This window comes from Ictalurus punctatus, chromosome 9, assembly GCF_001660625.3.
Source record: "Ictalurus punctatus breed USDA103 chromosome 9, Coco_2.0, whole genome shotgun sequence".
NCBI classification, from domain to species: domain Eukaryota; kingdom Metazoa; phylum Chordata; class Actinopteri; order Siluriformes; family Ictaluridae; genus Ictalurus; species Ictalurus punctatus.
This window is the reverse complement of record NC_030424.2, coordinates 3,086,476-3,107,500: the sequence shown is the minus strand read 5'-3', so window position 1 is coordinate 3,107,500 and position 21,025 is coordinate 3,086,476. Positions and strand designations below refer to the sequence as shown.

General features: G+C 39.8%; 2 protein-coding genes across 4 annotated transcripts in view; both read right to left on the bottom strand.

Moving 5' to 3' along the window:
* scaf8 (SR-related CTD-associated factor 8) overlaps positions 1-5,119 on the bottom strand; it is a 24,732-nt gene extending 19,613 nt beyond the window's left edge. Inside the window, exons 1-2 of one of the 2 annotated variants that reach the window (XM_017475897.3) lie at positions 4,927-5,119; positions 2,877-2,960 (exon numbers count right to left, since the gene is read on the bottom strand). In XM_017475897.3, the coding sequence (XP_017331386.1) occupies positions 2,877-2,960; positions 4,927-4,956 (114 nt within the window). In that variant the 5' untranslated portion in view covers positions 4,957-5,119. Of the gene's footprint in view, positions 1-1,127; positions 1,257-2,876; positions 2,961-4,926 lie in introns of those variants that run through there. The other variant, XM_017475898.2, reaches the window with a different exon arrangement.
* A 1,839-nt stretch (positions 5,120-6,958) lies between these two features.
* On the bottom strand, positions 6,959-18,818 carry map7a (microtubule-associated protein 7a). Of its 2 annotated transcripts, XM_017476281.3 has the most exons (15): positions 18,482-18,818; positions 16,960-17,067; positions 15,660-15,734; positions 15,400-15,563; positions 14,213-14,315; positions 13,976-14,089; positions 13,107-13,249; positions 12,893-13,002; positions 11,690-11,913; positions 11,360-11,507; positions 11,065-11,233; positions 10,589-10,672; positions 10,344-10,391; positions 10,034-10,247; positions 6,959-9,215 (listed from the first exon to the last, which is right to left on the bottom strand). In XM_017476281.3, the coding sequence occupies exons 1-15, from the start codon at positions 18,588-18,590 to the stop codon at positions 9,205-9,207; spliced, it is 1,824 nt and encodes a 607-aa protein (XP_017331770.1). In that variant the 5' UTR covers positions 18,591-18,818; the 3' UTR covers positions 6,959-9,204. The 2 variants fall into 2 exon arrangements, with proteins under 2 accessions (XP_017331770.1, XP_053538837.1); XM_053682862.1 differs by lacking the exon at positions 13,976-14,089 and having other exon boundaries at positions 13,107-13,225.
* Between the last annotated feature and the right edge of the window lie 2,207 nt (positions 18,819-21,025).

The window sequence follows — 21,025 nt, the reverse complement described above, 5'->3', positions numbered from 1 at the left end:
ACACCGTGTTCAGTCAGTTGTGACCGGTGGACCAACAATACGCTTTCAATCAAACTCTACGGCGAGTTCACTTTCGGCGAGAAACTGATTCGATTCTGAATCGACCCCGAATACAGGAAACGGACCGGACGTGGCGAGCGCTTCGGGGTGCGGACGACGTTTCTCTGTAGACGTGAGCTGCTAAAAATGAGCCGGGAAGCAAAGTGGATTCGGACCGACTGACGAATCGAGAGCGAACACGTACAGCGGATTTACAAGAAGTTTTAAACTAGACGTCTCTATATCGATATCGAGCGCGTCTCCAATATAGCGTTCTCTGTGCTCGGGTGATTTATGAGATATACAGCGCTGTCTTAGGCACATGCAAAAACTTTTCCGTAAAAGATGCCGTGGATCCTTCAGAAACAATGAAATTAGATGTTCATATGTAAAATAAACACTACAAATAGCAGAAAAACAAACATCTGGTATGACGTCTCTTCGGTCTAGCGGTCTCGGGTTCAGCGTGCATATAAGGAAGCGAAGGGGAAAGTTTCACCGAGCATCTTTTTACGCTTTGAGGGTTGTTAATTCTTTTTTTTTTAAATATATATATATATATATATATATATATATATATATATATATATATATATATATCGCTCCGATTCAAGCTAATAAAAAACATTGAAGGTGAAAGGTGTTATTTATAAGTCTGGTTAGCATCTTTCATTTCTCTCCAGATGGGTAATCATGACGCGTACCGATATGTCCACCCGGGTAATGAAGCAACGGATTTGTCTATGGGCCAATAAAACAATCTGACCACGTCAAAACATACACAACTTGCAGCAAAACACCCGGATCAACACCATCAAGCACCATCGCCTCGATCTAGAACAACCAACATGATTGTCTGTAAATCTTATGATCGTCTGAATCAATGACTAATACATTTTGGAGCAAGTGAATGAACCAAGCAAATCTCCAACTCCAACCAGTAGATATAAACTGAAATATCGACTTTATTTTAAGTCACACTACTTTCTGCATGTGTGTGTGCGTGTGTGTACAAGTCAGAGCACTTGAGTCATTTATTTGGTTATTCTTTATGTTCCATCGTCCTATTAAAACAGCCCATCTCCTACCTAAGCTGGTTAGGGGTTCTCTTATCACTTTGAAACTCTTTCTCTCTCTCTCTCTCTCTCTTTCTCTCTCTCTCTCACTCTCCCATCGTCCTGCTTCACTTTCAGTGCTTTGGGGTGCTGGGAGAGCTGCTGAGGGAAGGGGAAAGAGGTGTTATTCACAGAAAACACACAGTCACACAGCACGATTAAACCAACCTGCTAATATTCATAAAAAACAAACTTTATATCTATATATAAAAAAAAGAACAATACAACTGTAAACACAACTAAGTTCTTTCCGCTAACGAGTCTCTCGTTCTGACTCACAGCTGGAGATAAATAAGGAAATCAGCACGTGTTTATTCCTCGTTTACAGTCTACTTATCATCACGCTCACACCGACTTCTCTTAACGGAAGTATAAACGCAGCGACGAGGAGCGAATACGCCGTTTCTAACCCGTCTTTGAGACGCCACGTGCCACTTTTCTCTCGTATTTACAGTAAGGACGTCGAGGCAAAGAAAGGAATAGAACATCTGGCATGGTGCCTTTCAGGAGAATAATAAACAGGATGCTGCGATGAATCTGCCGATTATTTTCCTCAAATAGCAAAGCGTTTCGTTCCTTTTCTACCACAAAGAATTGTCAACGCTTACAATTTCAAGTGGGTAAATAAATAAATCTCACGGAAAGCTAAAATATTTTCAATATTTAAATAAAAAGGGTTTAAAATACACACATTTTGTTAGGAACCATTAAAACTTTTCAAAGTACTTTTGTAGACGTTTTTAAAAAATTAAAAAAAAAAAAAAAAATTTAAGATTTTTTTGGTTGCAAGGAATTCTCTTAGAGTATTGCGATGTGATATTTTGGTCATATCGCCCACCTCTAGAGGGAAGGGGGGAAAAAAATGCAAAACCGTGATTGCCGAAACATTTATCGTGTTTGCGTTTAAGGATTTAAAACATACACCATTAAGCAATTCATCATCTGGTTGTGTTTATTCGTCCCATTTCCAATTTAACGCTAACCTAACGAAACATCTGGCTGCTGGAACGCTTGTACTTTACATTCGCATGTATTCATTTGCCAGACGGTTTTCACTCTCTCACACACCAAAGTGAAAGAATTACAATCCCAGGAGATTTAACCTCATAACCGTCTGTACACTGGATCAGAGCTTTAACAGCCAGAACTACTGTCAGAGCTGCTGACCAATCAGAATCGAGAATTCAAGACCACCTCCGTTTCCGCTCCCACCCTGAACGACGCTTTATAATTCGCGGTAAAATCCTCCCGTGACGTCAGAACAACACACCCGCCAACCTTTCGCTGGAATATACTTTTATTTATTCGTTTTTCTGGGTGGACTTGTGCTTAAAGATGGAGTCCGGCTCTACAATTTACTTCTTTAGACACTGAGGATTTACGTAACGTACATAAAATATGTACATAAAATTGATTTTGATTTTCAGAGTTGTTTAACGACATTTAGAAACAGAACTACGATGATTACAGGCTAGGTTTCTTTTTTTTAAAAACATTTTTTATTGAGTTATAAACGTACAGATGCAAATATACTTCACTTTCGCTATGCGTACGTGTTACACGTCAGAGCCAAAGACGTTATACATAACGACTAGCTTCGTTTCTCTTTAAAACTTTCTTCCGTCGTCGTGAATGCTGTCATGATCCGCGTCTTGAATGGATGCTGAGAGGAAACCATAAACCCTGCTTTCGCTCCAGACTTGAATTTATCTAGATACTTACCTTTATCGCTTTAATGGCTGACTTGGTGATCTGGGTCATCTTCGCTTTGGAGATCGGAGGCTTGTATTCATTCAGAGAGTACAGCTGAAAAACATAACACACACACACACATTTAATTTAACATCATCACGGAGTATCAGCAAAGTTCTGAAACACGTAGTAGAATTAGTAGCTGTTTAAAAAAAAAAAAAAAAACACCTCACGTATAGAAATTTCAAGTCATTTACTTGTAGATTGAGTCATTTTTACTAAAACCTAAAAGTCACTGTGGCAGGTAGGGGCGGAGTCAGCAGCTCATCGTACGGCACGTATGAACCGACTCAATGTCTCGGGCTGGTATGAGACTCGATATCGGTACAGCCTTAAAATAAAGTGAACTGTGAGCTTGCTGGCTCAAAAAAACGACTTACTTTTTTACCTCACGATACTTTACTTGGGTTGCTGCAGGTCAAATAAAAGGCTGGAGAATAACGTGCGTACGTTTACGTGGTAGAAAACTGGTCGCGGAACGATTATTTATTCCCTGCAACGGTGTTGTATCCAGTGTTCCTGATTTTCTGGCGTAGGGAATAGCGAGTAAGGTTTCGCCCTACCCGGGCGGGATTACATGTACATGAGGTTCTGGGATCATTTCCTGTTTTAAACGAGCTACTCTGATTTCATTCCCGTCCGTCTTTCCTACTGTTTTTCCGCCAAGCTCGGTGCTCGTCTGATCGTTTCAGCTGCGTTGATACATCCGTACTTTTCTACACGGCTGGCGCGTCACGTTTGGAAACAAATAGATGTTTTGACTGCTGCTGCTTGCCGTGTTTAGTCTCGTAGAGCGCGCGTCAGTGCTGTGACGGATATTAAACCCATCCCGAGTCGGGAGGAGAAAGAAAATACACTTCATCATCCCACAGGCTGATTAACCCCGAGCCGAACAGACCGTTAGTATTTCCCTGATCCTGGTGCTGAAGTTCTCACGTTTCTATCCTTATGAAAGGTTTAATACAGCAGGTTCTATAAAAACATACTCTCTCTTTAGTAACTGATCACGCAGGATATAGAATAAACCCTTCGTGAGGGCAAAACGTGCGTGTGTTAGGACCGAGAAACAGGGTTTAAGGTGATCCTTCCAGAACAAGACAGTCGAGTTCGACCAATATAACGAACTTATAACAGACAGAGGCTGAAAAGGTCACATTATTGAGCAATAATAATAATAATAATAATAATAATAATAAACAATCCAGATGATTCCTATGTCTCCATGTTATGATCCATTTCCGGTTTCCAACCTCATCACATCTGTCAGGGGATTTTTCCCCCCCTCAGGGCACGTTTTCTTTCTCAATCTTTCTTGCTCATACAATCCAGTGTATTATTATTTATTATCCAGTGTATGTACATTAGCATGATGAGCAAAATGTCATCAAAAATTCATTTCAAATTCAGACTGACCTTCAAAACAAAAGTCAAATGTTATATATATATATATATATATATATATATATATATATATATATATATATATATATATATATATATATAAACAGGTTGCTGCTGTTGGCTAGCAATTACTCTCTGTGTACAGCTGATGCTAATTATGCTAGGTTATGCCTAGCAAAAATAAGAAGCAAATTTCCTCTCGCTAGAACTTGCTTCTAGTTAAGGGTGAAACTTTTTATTATTATTATTATTATTACTTTATTAATTACGCTGGCTAATCAAGCACTATCAATTCTGCGCATGTATTAAATGAAATGAAATATGACAACCTAGCAAACATGCTAGCGGCTTTTGTGTTAGCGTTAGCTCCTACAGAACTAGCAGCAGTACGTTGCGTATATTTAAATGCAGCAGTATTGTAGTGTTTAGCATGAGCCGTGCTGGAACGCTTGAATGAAATGAAATGCGCTAGAACATCGGGCTTTGGCTAGCTAGCTAAGCGCTAAAGATGTACGTAGAGTCACAGGCCTACGGCGCTTTAGCATTAGCTACACAGACCATAATATTTAGTCAGAACTCATATTGAAACTCGAGTAAATATAGTTGTTAATGAACAAACCTCGCCGTTAAACGCTTTAACAGCCTCCATGGTGCACTCGTTATCTCTTCTTTTGTTTATGAACCAGAGTAAATATTTTGGGGGTTTTTTTGTGTTTTTTTCGCCCTGTGCTAGTCAAGGCCCGGGGGATGGAGCTGGAGCTGCAGCTGGAGCAGGCTGCATGGCGCTGAGTGAGAAAGTGTGTGTGTGTGTGTGTGTGTGTTAGTGGGTGAGATGGAGGAGAGTCGGCGCTAATATGGCTGACCCGCGATGCGACGAGCCGCAGCCAGAGGGCGACAGTTTACAAGATCTGTCCTTTTAAATGTTTAATTTAACTTTTCCTTTTAAAAATGTAAAAATTTTCCTTTTAAAAATGTAAAAATTTTCCTTTTAAAAATGTCAAAATTTTCCTTTTAAAATTTAAATGTAAAAAAAATAACGGCTTTGCCAGTTTTCTGCACGCGTGCACAGTGGCGATTTTGACTATGAACACTGTGTTAAAGTACATGTGAAGTTTAAATGCTCATTCTGTTTAAATTTGTCAAACATAAAAGGTTAATTCAATTATTAAAAAACATTTTATGGGGAAATGATTTGTTATTTTTAAAAAAAAGAAGAAAAAAAAAGAGCTCGTCTTTATGATTCCACCAGGGGGCAGAATAGCACTCCATTTTGTTAGCAAGCTGAAATTCTGATTTCGTAGCGAGAATTCAGGCTTGACGATACAAATGACGATATTTGACGATACCAATACTGAATCTGCTACAACAGAATACCGCGAAATTCAATTCATAAGATTATGATACGTATGATATTTGATAATACCACCGATACGACACAATTTCGATTCAGTTTGTTTTGACAATATGCTGAGATATGATACAATTTAAATTCTTAACGCAATGATGCATTATTTGACATCACCACCGAATCTGCTACAAGAGAATACGGTGCAATTCAATTCATATGGTTATGACACGATATTTAATGATACCATATGATATCATTTCGATTCTTAAGGCAACAATCCGTTATCTGACACTAATGAATACTAACGAATCCGATGTGATACGATACAGTTTATGTACAATTCGATATTTGACGTGACCAATGAATCTGCTACAGTAGGATACGATTTCAATTCTTACGGCAGCGATTCGATATTCGACATATTTCATATTTATTTGTTTGTTTGTTTTAATTATAAACGCATGTAGCTTTTTTATGACATTCATGATTAGTGGATCGTTGGGTCTTTGAATCATTAATTATTTTGAATAAATATTTTTTGTTTTTTGTGATTTGGGGTTTGAATGGACAAGGTGAGAATGGGAGGAGGTGATCTAGTAGCGCCACCATGTGGACAATAACGGAATATTTCAATCAAAGGGTTTTTGGATAGCCTTTGGTTTAGATGACCACAAACATAACAATTTATCATCAACTGTACTTTGACGTACTAATTACGTCAGCATACTAATAAACTAATACTAACGAAAGGATTCTTAGAGCATGTTGATATATGAATTTTAGATACCTAGATTTGATTTTTTTTTTTTTGTTTTAATGTACCAACTAATTCTGTTGTGCATATTTATGCACATATTTAATATTCATCACCATCATACAACTGCTTTAGGATCGCAGAAATAGTCAATCTTGTATTTTTTTTTAAACATTCTTGTTGCAAAAATCTAATTATTAGTTGAATTTTGAATTAAAAAAAAAAAAAAAGCTATAGTATAGGTATTACTGAATATTAACTACGAGTTTAATTAAACATCCCGTATAGCGAAGTACAATTTCAAGCAGATGGAGATAAATGGTGAATTAAAGTGCAGGGATGGGATTTGATATAAATCATTTGAAATAAAGCTGTAAATAAAAATAAATAAATAAATAAATGACACCGTATGCCGTTTGTGCAAACTTTTACATGAATCTTTCCATAATATTAAGCAACAACTGCCTACATCAATAAATACAGCACAATTCATTCATTAGAAGAATCGCATCAGGTCATAGTAACTTCGCAACACACCCACACCCCTCGCTCATTTTAAAGCGAGTTTATTTACACTAATAAAACACTGCATTACATGTACATTCCATATTCACTGTTTTAATTATGCATAATTCGTCATGGCACAAGCTCAGATCTGTACCGATGCTAGAAGATCTGTTATTCTACTGGAATATAGCTTGATAAAAATAAAAATAAAAACTAACAAAAAAAAAAAAAAAAAAAAAAATGGAGAACACTTTCCCCAAAAAGAAATGACAATTAAATCCTCTTAACTGGTTGACAGAGAGCGAGAGATAGAGAGATCGAGAAAGAGAGAGATCAATGTGATGCTCGCTCGACCATTTAATAATGATCTCTGTGGTGCAATGCTTTTGGGAAACCCAGGACGGTTATGTTCTTACTCTTATTTGGAATAGCTGATTAGCAGCAAAGCTAAATGTAAAGTTTACTGATGAAGCAGCTGAGCTCAGCGCTCGTATCCCAGCAGCAGGGTGTAGTACCGCACAGCAAAGCACATCTGACGCAAAAGCACTTCGATTTCGTACTAATAAACACAAAACAACCGCTTCACAACGGAGGTTCCCGAAGCCGAAGTCGTACGCTTGTATACGTAACAAGTAAGAAGTCTGTACATCAGTGTGTGTACTGTTTATAGATTAAACACTTAACATTTCTCCTCGAAAGCATCTTCACGTTTCAGGTGAAGCTCGTCGGGTAACACTTTCTCTGAAGCATGCGTCATAAGGCTGACATAACCACGTTATAAACCCGTCATGACAGAAACGATACTGCCAGGTTTATTACAATGACAACTTTCTTAACGTTTGATGACATGATAGCTAGCTAATGTTACCAGTGCTCTAGTTTGCATAGGTTTTATGATATGACATGTTGTATAACGTTGATACAACATTACTCATCTCTGATTGGCTAGCAGGTTCTAATACATTATGGTTTCTATAGTAACAGCTCATTCACGGGGTCTTGTACGGCAGACGTTGATCATAAACTAATAATAATAATTTTTTTTAAAAACAGACTTGTAATATGTTGTTATTTAAGAAAAAATGTTCAATTGACCATTTACGGAAGGAGTCTCCAGTGTCAGTGCTTTGTAACAGCCAGTTTTTACTTTCTTTTTTCGAATTTCAAGAGAAAACAGCGAGGCTGGTGAGGAAACGAGTGTTTATAGCTGCTATAACGTAAGTGAGAACAGGATTTAACTTGTTTAAATGTAACTACAATTGGATAAAAATTACGATGTGTCTTTCTTTAATAAATAATAAATAATATTGTAAATATTATAAGAGGAGTAAAACACTTCCGGATATGTTGTTATAGGAAAATAATCCGCTTTCACTTCAGGGTGGTAACAGTAACATGAGTTCCATATTAAATAGCTAACCGTTAGTTAGCTGCTAGTAAACCAGCTCACATTTGTCACAGGTTGACACAAGTGGCGTTTTAGCATCAGAGTCTTGATTTTTATCCTCAATTCCTCACTGTTTAATTAAAACACAGCCAAACGTGTCAAAATACGAGGTTTATCTATCAAACACGATTTGGCTAGTCACTAAGATTAGCCAGAATAGCTAGTTCTGTGGCTAAATGTTTTCAGATATCACGTTATCCTTTGGTAATTTGCATATCGGAAGTGATTGGTTAAAAATCCTGTGTTGTGACATCACAAACTGAGCTGTTCTGAATCAGCTGTGTGGTTTAAATGGAAATTTAACACTGCTTCACATCGGGATGCACTGTTGATTATTTAAAAAAAAACAGCACCCCCCCCGAGTGTATTATTCCTTACATATATATCATAAAATGTTATGAGTTGCATTATGACATGTTACCGCTAAGTCTATGGCAGCATTATAAAGCATGTTTACCTTAACATCTACCTTTACTATAACGCACATGCTAGCTAGAGGACACTTAGCAAGAACTTAGCACGTGATGTAAGCGGACAGTTATCTGTAACGCTGACGTGACAAGTCTGGACATGACGATGCGCCATGACACGGGTTTGACGTGGTTGTGTCACGTTTATGAAGTTTTCCGTAAAAGGTTACACTGGGAAGTCATTAGTTAAGTAGCGAGTTACCAAAACGCCAAGGACAAAATAAATAACGTTTCAGCAGGGGGTCAAATACTTCTGTTTCACTTCAAAGGTGCGAAAGGTGTCGAGGGTTCTTAAAGTGCAGGTGAAGCGTTTCTGCTTGTTTTCATACATAAAGTACAGAGTTGCAGGTTCCTTGGAGATCTTCTCATCTTTAGATGACTTCTGAAGGATGAAAAAAGGAAAACAATTAAAAAAAAAAAAAAAAAAAAAAAAGAAACTGTTAAGTTATTATCCATGAATGTGAAATTCTAAACCATTCACAATAAGCTACCCAACATTACAAATTCACCCTCATATAAATACCAGGATCTATAAATATACATGATATGCAAATTGGAAAAACTTTCTTGTTATTCTGCCATATTAAATAGCTAACCGGTAATTTGCATATCGGAAGTGATTGGTTAAAATCTTGTGTTGTGACATCACAAACTGAGCTGTTCTGAATCAGCTTTGTGGTTTAAATGGAAGTATAACCCATGAAACAATCTATATAATAGGAATTAGCTAGTCCTTTAAAGATTACCCATCCCAAATTGCTAACAGGCTAGGTAGCTGCTGATGACCTGGCTCATATTTGTCAACGCAAGTGGGATTTCAGTTTCAACTGTCATCATAATTGTTTTCACGGTGATTTGCATATTGGATGTGATTGGTTAAAAGTCACTGTGTCTGTGTTGTGATGTCACAAATTCTGCTTCGCTGAAGGTTTTATACAAAATTATTTTTATACAGATAAAAAGTGTGTTTAAAATGGACACATGACCCAAGAACCAATCAGAATGAGCTATTCGAGAGGAGTTCAAACATTTAAATCAAGCTTTTCGCTTTAAGGGAAGTTTAAATTGTTATCTCCGTCAGTGGCTCCTGGTTCAAAACGGATTAACCGAAAGACTGTGGTTACTGTGCCATCGTAGTTTACTACATCATGTTAAAGACGTCCCTGAAGGCATAGCTTTTGATATTTTTTGGGTCCTCACCTGCCCTTTGATGGGCCTGGATCTCCTCCAGACCCGTGAGGGTGCGGATGGACCTGCGCTCCTTGAAGGCCACTGCAGGAAGAATGTCCTCCTCGTTGGCTAAGCTCATCATGGAGCCCTTGGCCGGGCTGGGAAGCTTGATCACTTCTTCTAAGGGGAGGCTACGGAGGGACGTCACGTTCTCATTCGGTGGCACAGACGACAACTGAGGTTTCTACGAGACAACGTGAATTTACGTATGAATACGTGGTTTTCTTAAGACTTGTGGAGAAACAACTATTGAGGTATAATCCGTAATTCTCTTTATTACCATCTCAGCATCTGTCTTCCTTGTTCTTTTCATAATTTCTTCTAACCGCTGTGGACACCAATATAACATATTAGGACATAAAACAGCTCTTTGGGTATTTTATTTTTCTGTATGGAGATGGAGATAGAGATGGCTGGCCTGTAATTTTCTAGGATGCGAGATATAAATAATGTCGACGAGGCCAGCGTTCAATCTCAGTGCTCGGGATGACCTACATTCACACCGTGAGCTGACGGCCATCTTACCTTCTTCCTCTCCTGCCGCTCGGTTTCCTCTCTCTGGAACCGCGTCTCTCTCTCGAGCTTCTGCCTCTCCTCCTCTTCTTCCTTCTGAAAGCAAAGACAGAATGTAGTACCTTTGTGAAACATACAAAAGAATATTGGATAGTTAAAGAATATTTAACTACAGTTACTGTAGTTAAAGGAGCAGTTTGAGAGGTTTAGAGCCCTCTGCTGCCCGTGAGGCGAACTGCAATTGCATTTAAAACATGCATCACTGATATGAATTTAACCTCCTTCTGTGTTTTAACTTTTTTTTTTTTTTTTTTTACGGAAAAAAGACCAAGACGTTAGCAGCTTGTTTCTAGATTGGGGTGGAGATCATTTCAGGGCCAGAAAAAATGCTGTTATAGAAAATTAATTAATCAACACCTTCTGACCAATCAGAATGGAGAATTCAACACCACGGTGATTACACTGAAGCGTATAAACACACGTGTGACCTGTTGTTGAAGTCTCCTCTCCTCCTCTCTTTGCTTCTGAGCCTTCTCCTCTTCTGCCTTCCTTCGCTCCTCCTCCTCCTCCCTCCTCCTTTTCTCCTCACACCGGGCCTCCGCCTCATGCCTCGCTCGCTCCTCAGCTCTCCGAAGGGCCAATTCTTCTCTCCCTCGCCTGAACACACACCCACACACACACACACACACTAATGCGTAGTAATTGTACACTTTTACGACTTTAAGAAATACATTTTTGAAGACTGAATTCTGTATAGTGTGCATTCTCCCTCTTTCTCCTCACCGCTCTGTTTCCTCCCTATGCCTGCGTTCTTCTTCCTCCCTCTCTCGCTGCAGCCGAGCTTGTCGTCTGTTCTCCGCCAGCAGACGTGAAGCCTCTTCAGGGTCTGTGGTTCCTGCTGAGGGTCTGCTCTGGGTTCCGACACTTGGCTCTAAAACAACAACAAAGAACAGTTGTTCTGAGTAAAAAAGCACCAATGTTTGACCATGAAGAAATAACCGGGTGCCAAAACTTTAGGGAACGTGGTGGGGAAAAAACCCTATAACTCGGCAATTCTGTCCTGAAGTCAAGCTTTTAAACTGGTTGCGGATCAAAAGCTGTTCTTTCGCTCACCGTTAGGAGTGCGAGGGCATCCAGGAGCAGCCGGAGGTCTGTTAGAGCCCGGGATTTCCCGGACCAGTCCATCACACCCAACATCCTCGTGCGAGCACACAGCAGCTGGCTGGTCACGTTGAGGCCGATGGGAGTTCACTGTGCTCTCTGGCCTGGGATTTTCCTCCTCAGGCAGGGCGGGCAAACACTCCTGACTGGGGGACACTCTCGGAGTCAGCCTCAGTCTAGTAACACAGAGAGAATCTGTTGATTTATCTTCATATAAAACAGCTCTGATTATATAACAGCATCTCTGACAGCACTGCAGCTGCAACTACACAGCTGTGTAATTGTTTTCGTTAAGTGGCGCTAAGTTAGCGAATGATGACCAGTGATTGGTAGTTGGCTACCAATCACAATCAGTGATTGGTAGTTGGTCATCATTGGTCATCATTGCTCCCAACAACAACAACAAAAAAATTCATAGATCACTATTGTTCTTAGCATTATATCACTGATTACGTGTCTTTCCCAACAACCAATCACTGATCACCATTATTCCCACTGACAAATCACTGCTCACCATTTTTCCCCCAACAACCAATCACTGATCAATATTATTCCCAACAATCAATCACTGATCACCATTCTTTCCCAACAACCAATCACTGATCACTATTATTCCCAACAACAAATCACTGATCACCATTCGTTCCCAACAACCAATCACTGATCACCATTGTTCCAACAAAAAAAACAAAGCAAAATCACAGATCACAATTGTTCCTAACAACCAATCACTAATCTCCATGGTTCATTGCTCCCAACAACGATTCACTGATCACCATGAAACCGTGGACCGTGAAATGTGAAGGATGTGGAGAGATTCTGTATGGAGTAACGGTCTCAGATCCCTCGCCATGTATTCTCCAACCTCATCAGGGATTATAGGAGAAGACTCAGAGCTGTTATCTTGGCATAGGGAGATAGCACAAAGCACTGACTAAAAGGGTGCCAATAATTGTAGCACACCTATATTTAACAAAGATATTTTTAGATAAACCTGTGTTTTGTCTGCAATTGCTTGATATCCATGAGAGCAGAGTATTTTTGTGAATTTTTTTAAACAAAAGAGCAAAAGCTTAAACAATAAAGACAATTTTCCACTGCCTTCTTTGCTCATGTTTTCCAAGGGTGCCAATATCAGTGGCGTATATTACATACCCTGTTAACGAGGATATTGTTTTGTTCTCTGTCCCTGATGTGGAGCTGACTTTAACTCTCGCCGAGTGAGAATGGGGCTTTTTCCGTTCTCGCCTCTCGAGATTTGAACCCTGAGACCCATACGACACGCACAAACAGAGACAAAGAGCTTCCATTACATTAGCAAGTCAGTGCACATTATTAGCAGTCTTAAGAAACAAAGCAGAACTCTCACCGGTTTATTCCCGGAGGTTTGGTGGCTGCCATCCTTCACCCCGGGCCTGAGAGCCTTGCAGTGTGCCGATGCTCCACCAGGTTTCTGAGGACTGCTATTGCTCATAGTGTGGCATGAAACTGCACGTCGACAAATATGAACAACTGAACAATGACAACATGGGTTGTTTTTTTTTATAAAATAAAAAAAAAAGAATGAAAATGAGTGAAGCAAAAGAGGACGAGAGAAAAGCAAGCACTAGCGTTAGCACAGCTGCTTCGCCTTCGGTTTACTGTAAATCTCTGAGCGATTTGCTATTTTTAAAGGAGCAGTTTGTCATTTTTAGGGCTCACGCTGCTGAAACTTATGCTTTCGGAATCATCTAAGCAGTATTAATTCACTGGGAGGTGGAGCCAATTTCAGGGCAAGAAAAAACATAAAAAGAAGCTTTAATATGAAGAAAATAGCCTGATCGACTGGATGGGAATATTCTGAACCAAAATGTCTCTAAGATGCCCATGAATATGTAATATTACTACATTGTGAAAATTACAAAGGGCACCTTTAATATACTATAAACTGCACCTTTAATGCATCTCTCTAGTCATCTCCTCTCTGCTGTCTGCAAGGTAACCCACTCCTCGCCTCAAACTACTTCTTTAGAAGTAGAAGGCGGCAAAGCTAAGCAGTATTACTTTAACAGGAGCTAATTTCAGGGCCAGAAAAATGTCAAATAACACTTTAAAATGAAGAAAACTGTGTTGTACAGCTACACAGTGCTTCACAATGCTTCTAAGCTGTCATCAATCATTACAGCTCGTGAAACGTTGTTAAACTTACAAACCGCACCTCTAATATACTACAAACTGCACCTTTAATACACTGTTTACCTTCTTCTCTGGACAGACATATGGCACTCCTGCTCCTGGCTAGATAAGAGATGGTAGGAGTCTGAAGGCGATTAACCAGGTTTATCTCCCACTGACTAAGAGAGCGACGTTTAGCTGGAGAGAAGCAAACCACAGACACTTAAAGCAAAGAGGATCGATACGAGGTTAACGAAGAACACGCGAGAAGCCAAAGAGAAGGGTTTAGTCTTTTAAAGACACACACTCGCAGAATTTTACCGTTTGTGTTGTTCTTGGGGTTGCACACTCTCCTCTGTGTGCTTCTCTGTTTGGCTTTCTGGCTCCTCTCCATGGTCTTCTGCACCACAGACTCGTACCGCTCCTGAGAGAAAAGTCCAGAACGTTACGTTACACTGCTAGTTTGCGTAATAATATTCACGTAGAACCTCCACGTCCAAGTCAACAACTCAAGTCATAGACAAGTAAGTCCAAGTGAAATCACAAGTGATGAAAATGACATCCTGGACTTCAGTGGAAAAAAAATTAGGACTCTAGAACCTGTGGGAAGCCTTAAAGGTTCTACATAGGATCCTCCAGGAGAAGACATAGAACCCTTTTGAGAAATTAAGAAGCATTATATCCGAAATTATCCAAAGGACCTTTCCTCTTCTCTAAGAGTGTAGAGAAACCGTTACAGGTACGCTTATGTGTCGCTTATCCAAAGGACCAATGATGAAGCTTTAAATGATTCATTTTCTTCTACGAGTGTGTTGAAACGCTTAAAGCTTCCATGCAGGTTCTATGTAGAACCATATACCACTTCTTCCCCAAGAAGAACACTTAACTATTCGAAGAACCCTTGACGAAGAACCGTCATTCTTCTACTACATGACGACACGAGTATTTCCCTTTCCGAAAGGGTTCCAAGTAGATCAAAATAAACATTTTTTAGATAAAAAGGTTCCTTCTAGGAGTCCTCTTCATCCTGTTCATTTGGAGGAACCCTTAAAGTTCGCAGAAATAGAACCCGATCGTAGCAACCGATAAATGCTGTAAAACAAAAACAGTTCACATTCAAGCGTTCTTTGTCATGTCCATTTGGAGGACCCTTCAAAAGGTTCTACATTACATGGAACCCTACAATACAACAGCATTGACATTTCACAAAGGATCCCAAGCAGATCCTGTGTATTTAATGAGCTAAGAACCCTATAAGGAACCCATTTTTCTATCAGAACACTGTTAGCCACCAGGAAATGTCCAAAAAAATAAGGCAAGCAAACACTCTTCGAAAAAAAAAAAGGGTTCTTTCTAGAACCTTAAAAGATTCACTGTCCTGTCCCTCTGTGAGGGTTTTTTTTTTTTTTTTAAAGGTTCTATGTAGAACCCTACAACAGGAAAAAGAAATACTCTTCCTAAGGAAGCGTTCTATCCATGAACCCCTTGAGGAACCCATTTAGACTCACTCGCTCTTCTTTGAGCCTCTGTCTGCGTTTTTCCTCCACCGCGTTCCTCCTCCTCTCCTCCCTCTGCCTCTGCTCCTCCAGCTTTTTCCGACGCTCCTCCAGGTGTTTCTCGTAGTACCTCCGGGCTCTCTCCTCCCGGACCAGCCAGCTGTGCTCCCGTGATGCTAAACACAGCCGCAAGCTAACAGTTAAGTAAAAAAACAAAAAAAGACACGTGAAGATAAAAACACGTAGAAAATGATGCTTGTGGAAATAAATACCGAGCTGTTTGAGGTGCTCCTCTCTCCGTTCTCGAGCCAGTCGCAGTCTCTCGTCTACCTTCAGCGTGTGGGACTCTGAGAAACACACCTACAGTCACCGGCTGCTACGTTTTACACGTTATACAACATGCAAAAAGAATACTTTTATATTTTACTGAATATTATTGAAAGTTGTACTCTTACGTAATTACGTTTCCAAGAAATAAATGTACTTTTAACTCCTTACATGATTCGTTTAAGCTTTCAAAAGTACTCATTAAATCGTCAACGTTTTGTTTCTAATCCAGCCAATGACCGTGCTGCGGGGGTTGTCTCCGGGTACTCCGGTTTCCTCCCCCAGTCCAAAGACACGCACGGTAGGCTGATCGGCGTGTCCAAAGTGTCCGTAGTGTATGAATGGGTGTGTGAGTGTGTATGTGAGTGTACCCTGCGATAGATTGGCACCCCGTCCAAGGTGTACCCCGCCTTGTACCCCATGCTCCCTGGGATAGGCTCCAGGTTCCCCGTGACCCTGAAGGATAAGCGCTATAGAAGATGGATGGATGTTGAGGTAATTTTCACGAATTTGTTAATATTAACTGACGATATTACCTCAGTTTTTGTGTGTGTATGTGTGTGTTTTGCTAACACCAGGTTCGACTAGCATAAATTCCAGTAGCTAACATAATTAGTTTGGCAGCAAGTCGAATTCTAGCTATTGCAATGTTTACAGAGAACGAATGATTTATTTATTTTTTCAGGCAAATTTAAAAAAAAAGAGAAAATAGTTTTAGATAAGAGATGAAAGTTTACATAATTAAGATGACGTTTCAGCAGTTTTTACTGCTTAATACTTTTAAGCACTTTTAATAGTAGCAAGTTTTTGACTTTCGCTTGCGTACATTTGATCCACTGTTTAGTGAGTTTGAAAGATTTCAAAAGATTCTGAGATATTATCTCTATTTACTTTCATTTCAGTATAATTTCTCAGTACTTTGTCCAACCTCTGATCTGATCTAATCTGATCTGAAAACACAATATCAGTCTCATGGTTAAATGAGGACACTGAGTGAATCAGATGATTTTTTTTTTTTCTTAATCTGATTTACTAATGGATTTTTTTTTGCTTAGAGCTTTAAAAGCTCTTGTCTTTTTGTGTGTTTTGTTGTTGTTGTTGCCCCCCCCCACTTTCTTTGACCAGTACAAAGAGGCCCGTTGTGCCACTGCACCACATCAGCACCACAGTCTGGCCCGAGACCGCTGAAGTGAAGGAGGAAAGCAGGACAGCAGGACTGACGGTCAAGCTCGAGCTGTTTCGCACCTGCAGCAGCAGCAGCGTTTCCGTTTCTTCTGAGGTTACTCATCTGTGCTGAGGGAGAAAAGGACGCTCGCTTCTGCTCCGGTTTGGACTTCACATCGAGGTTGGATCCTGACAAACAGCATCAGATCAGAATCAGTGACTCTGTTAAAGGTTAAAGGTGAAAGGTGTCACGGTTGAAAGTTTTACAGACCTGTAACGTTCATGTTCAACGTCTTCCTAAAAACTGTGATTCACAATATGACCGTGTGATGGATGCCGCTAATTTCTAATGTACTAATGTTGGGGGCGGGACACTTCAAATTCTACAGAGCGTATGATTGGACAGAAAATCTGATAAGGTGCTGAAGTGCAGTATGATGTCATCAGAATCGTTGATCCGTATCAGTGGTAGAGAGAGACGGTAAATTTTGAACTCGTATATCTTCTAAATGCGAATTTTGTCATTGTTTTGGAGCGCACTAGCTTATAGCTAACCTTAGGGCGAGCATATTCATACTAAAAGCCAGAAAACTTCCATTTTGATTTCATGGGGACTTTAAGTGGGCGGCCATCTTGGACAACCGGAATCACTTTTTTCTCAGCACCCCCTAAGCCCCGCCTCCCAACGTTTGAAGGCGGGACTGTAGCAGAAAGCTGCGAATGATGCAGATGACCATAAAGTTCTGCTGTTACAGAAAACTGTATGGACTTTGAATTAAGCGTGTACGTATTTTAGTTGTGCAAACTCCCTCGACACCTACAAATACGCTACTTGCCATAGCGAAACATAAATGAAACAAGCTAACGGACAAAAAAAAAAAAAAAAAAAAACGCTCCTGATTACCTCAAGCTCAGTTTTAAAGCACGTTTGTGTTCATGTGAGCCGGTTTTCTGCTTGACGTTGGTTGATAAACAGAACGTCGCCGTAGAAAACAACGTTTTGCTTTGTTTAGATTGATTTAGCACTTTAAGATCTTTAATAACCAGCAGGCCGACGTCAGACCCGTCCAGTGCTGACTCTGAGAGTGTTGTGCTGTTCTCCAGCACAGCCCAGGGCCTGAACAGAAAGCTACAAAGACGTTGTTTGTTTGCGTCGAGAGTGTGTCCGGGGGATGGCGTGGATGAGATAACAGATCCAGAGCGCCTGACTACGGTTCCTCAAAAACTCCATACTCGGATGCTGGATGTTAGGACAGAGCTTGTGAGAAAGGTATGCTTTGTGTGAAGTCAGATTGTTCCAATCTTTGCTCTGTGTGTGTGTGTGTGTGTAGGTGTGTGTGCGCGTGTTACATAACAGAGAACCATGTGATTCCAAGAGAACCCTTGGGAATCAGTAAGTTCGTCGTACGGTACATGGGACGGTTCCATCTGTTATGGTGACACAATTCTATACTGTATTTATTCATAAACATCCTGAGAAGCGAGCATGTACTGTGTACATTGTGTATGTAAATGTCATTGACACACATACAGTATCGTCCACCAAAAAAAAAAAAAAAAAAAATACCTCATCATGCTCGTTAGTGTTAATCCGTTCACCCACCTTTCATCTTGTCTTCTTCTGGAAGGATGGAGAGCCTGGGGAACGTCACCTTGCCAGCCTGCCTCCAGTTCCTCTGCTGCCCTGCCAGGCTCATACATGGAGCTGGCATTGTGCTGTTACACCCTGATTCTCCTGTGTGCTGTATCTGCTCCAGGATGTGTGTGTGCGTGTGCGAGAGAGAGAGAGAGAGAGAGAGAGAGAGAGAGAGAGAGAGAGCCTGGGCTGCGTCCCAATCCCACTCAGTACGGAGTGCTCTGTAAATGAATCTATTTTGATTTGCACTCTTTCTCTTCCCCTTTAAGAGTCTGCATCGTTCACGTCAGCAAGGATGAGGCGCATTTGGAGCTGAATAAAAACACACACACACACACACACACACACACACACGCACGCACACGCTCCACAGAAGTTACCAGAGCAACAGTGAAATATCAGTTTGACGGCATGACATTACCCATCTGTTAATAAATGGGAGGATAAATATTACATACAAAGAAAACAAATATAAATAAATCTTTAAAATAATTTGCATAAATGTGGGAAAAACTACAAACAACTACATTAAAATAAAATCTTCAGAAATAATTGATATAAAATTGCAATACTTACAGAGACAAACTAAATACGGGGGGAAAAAAACGAAATAAATATTAAATAACTATTTTTAATCATAGAAAAAAATAATCTCAGGAATACATTTGCATAAAATTGCAACACATGGACAAAAACTTTTAAAATAAACAAAGACAAATCAATCTTCAAATATAAATTTAGTAAATTTATTAAATTTAAAAAACAAACATTAATTTAATAAACATTCATGATAAAAAAAACAATAGCAGTGATATAAAATTCCAGTATAAACACAGGCAAAAAAATTTAATATACGGACTAAACTAAATAAATATAATTTTTTTTAAAAATCTTAAAAACTAATTAATATAAAACTGCAGTATAAACAATGGAAAAAACTATACATTAAAAATATTTAATAAACAAACAAACAAATATTAAATCTTAAAATATAAATTGTGCACATATCCCATAATGCCCAGCTCTACAGTATGCATGTCTCAAAGTACATTTTTTTAATAAACCGCCATTAGGTGGCGCTCGGGATCACATGATACCACATGATACCCCCACCCACACACACACCCACACACACACACACACACACACACAACCCCAGGACATTCAATTATTTATTCTTGGCGTCATTTAATTTTTTTTATTTTTTTAAAAAATCCTTTTATACAGACATTTATACAGTAAAGTGCAAAAGTTTGCGCACACATCCCTTTCAGCTAGGAAAATGTACGTCTGTTTTACACTGAATCTGATTTACAATGAAATTCTATTAAATTAAGTTTAATAAAAGATGCTGATGTTGATATTATGTAAGGAAACAACGAGTCAAAGCATTTTGGGTGAACGTTTGAGGGTCAATTGAAGATCCAGAGGCGATAAAAGAGCATGGAGACGGTTACAAAGGCAAAATGTGCACATTTACAGCACTGAGCAGCCGAGCTTATCCACAGAGACGCACGTAAGAGCTTTATGTCTCCATAAAAACAAATCCTTATGCTGGAACAAACAGATCAGGGTCAGGGCTAAAACGCTGTTAGTTAGTCAAGTCACGTTACAATATATTTATTATAATGCACATTGAAAAACAACTTTCATTGACCGATAAGCTGTGAAGTTTTTTTTAACACAGTTAAGATAAAAAGAGAGAAATTATAAACTAGAATAAAATAGAAGAGATAACAAAGAGGCCCTCAACTCCGTGTTCAGCAACTGATATCAAATCAAAATGGCTGCTCATAGCATCAGCAATACCTTGCACTGTATATACATTAGCTTTAGATCGCACAACATATATACAGACATTGGAATCTTCTCCCATTCCTCATGAGCAATGGCCTCCCGTTCGGTAATATTCTCGGGTTTGCGTGCTGCATCCGCCTTCTTCAAATCCCACCAGAGATTTTCTATGGGGTTCAAGTCAGGCGACTGTGACGGCCCTGTAGAATCTTCCAGAACTTCTTCTGCAACTAAGCCTTGGTGGAATTTCAGGTATGCTTGTGATCATTGTCGTGTTGGAAGGTCCGATGATACCCAAGCTTCAGCTTCCTCACAGATGGCATGATGTTTTCTCCTAGGATTTCCTGATACTTCAGTGAATCCATCTCACCTTCCACACGCTGCAGGATTCCAGTGTCAGAGGATGCAAAGCAGCCGCAGAGCATCACCGAGCCTCCACCATTCTCGACTGTGGACAGAGTTTTCTTTCTTCATTCTTCTTCCTCAAGACGTACCGCTGATCCATCGTGCTGAAAAGTTCCAGTTTTGCTCCATCGCTCCACAGAACAGAATCCCAAAACTTCTCTGCCTTATTTATATGATTTTGAGGCGACTTTTCTTCTGCTTTTGGGTCAGTAGCGGTGAGCGTCTTGGAGTTCTGGCACGGAAACCTTCTGCGTTTAGTACGCGCCTTACCGTTCTCGCTGAAACCTCAGCGCCTGTTACACCGAGTCCTGC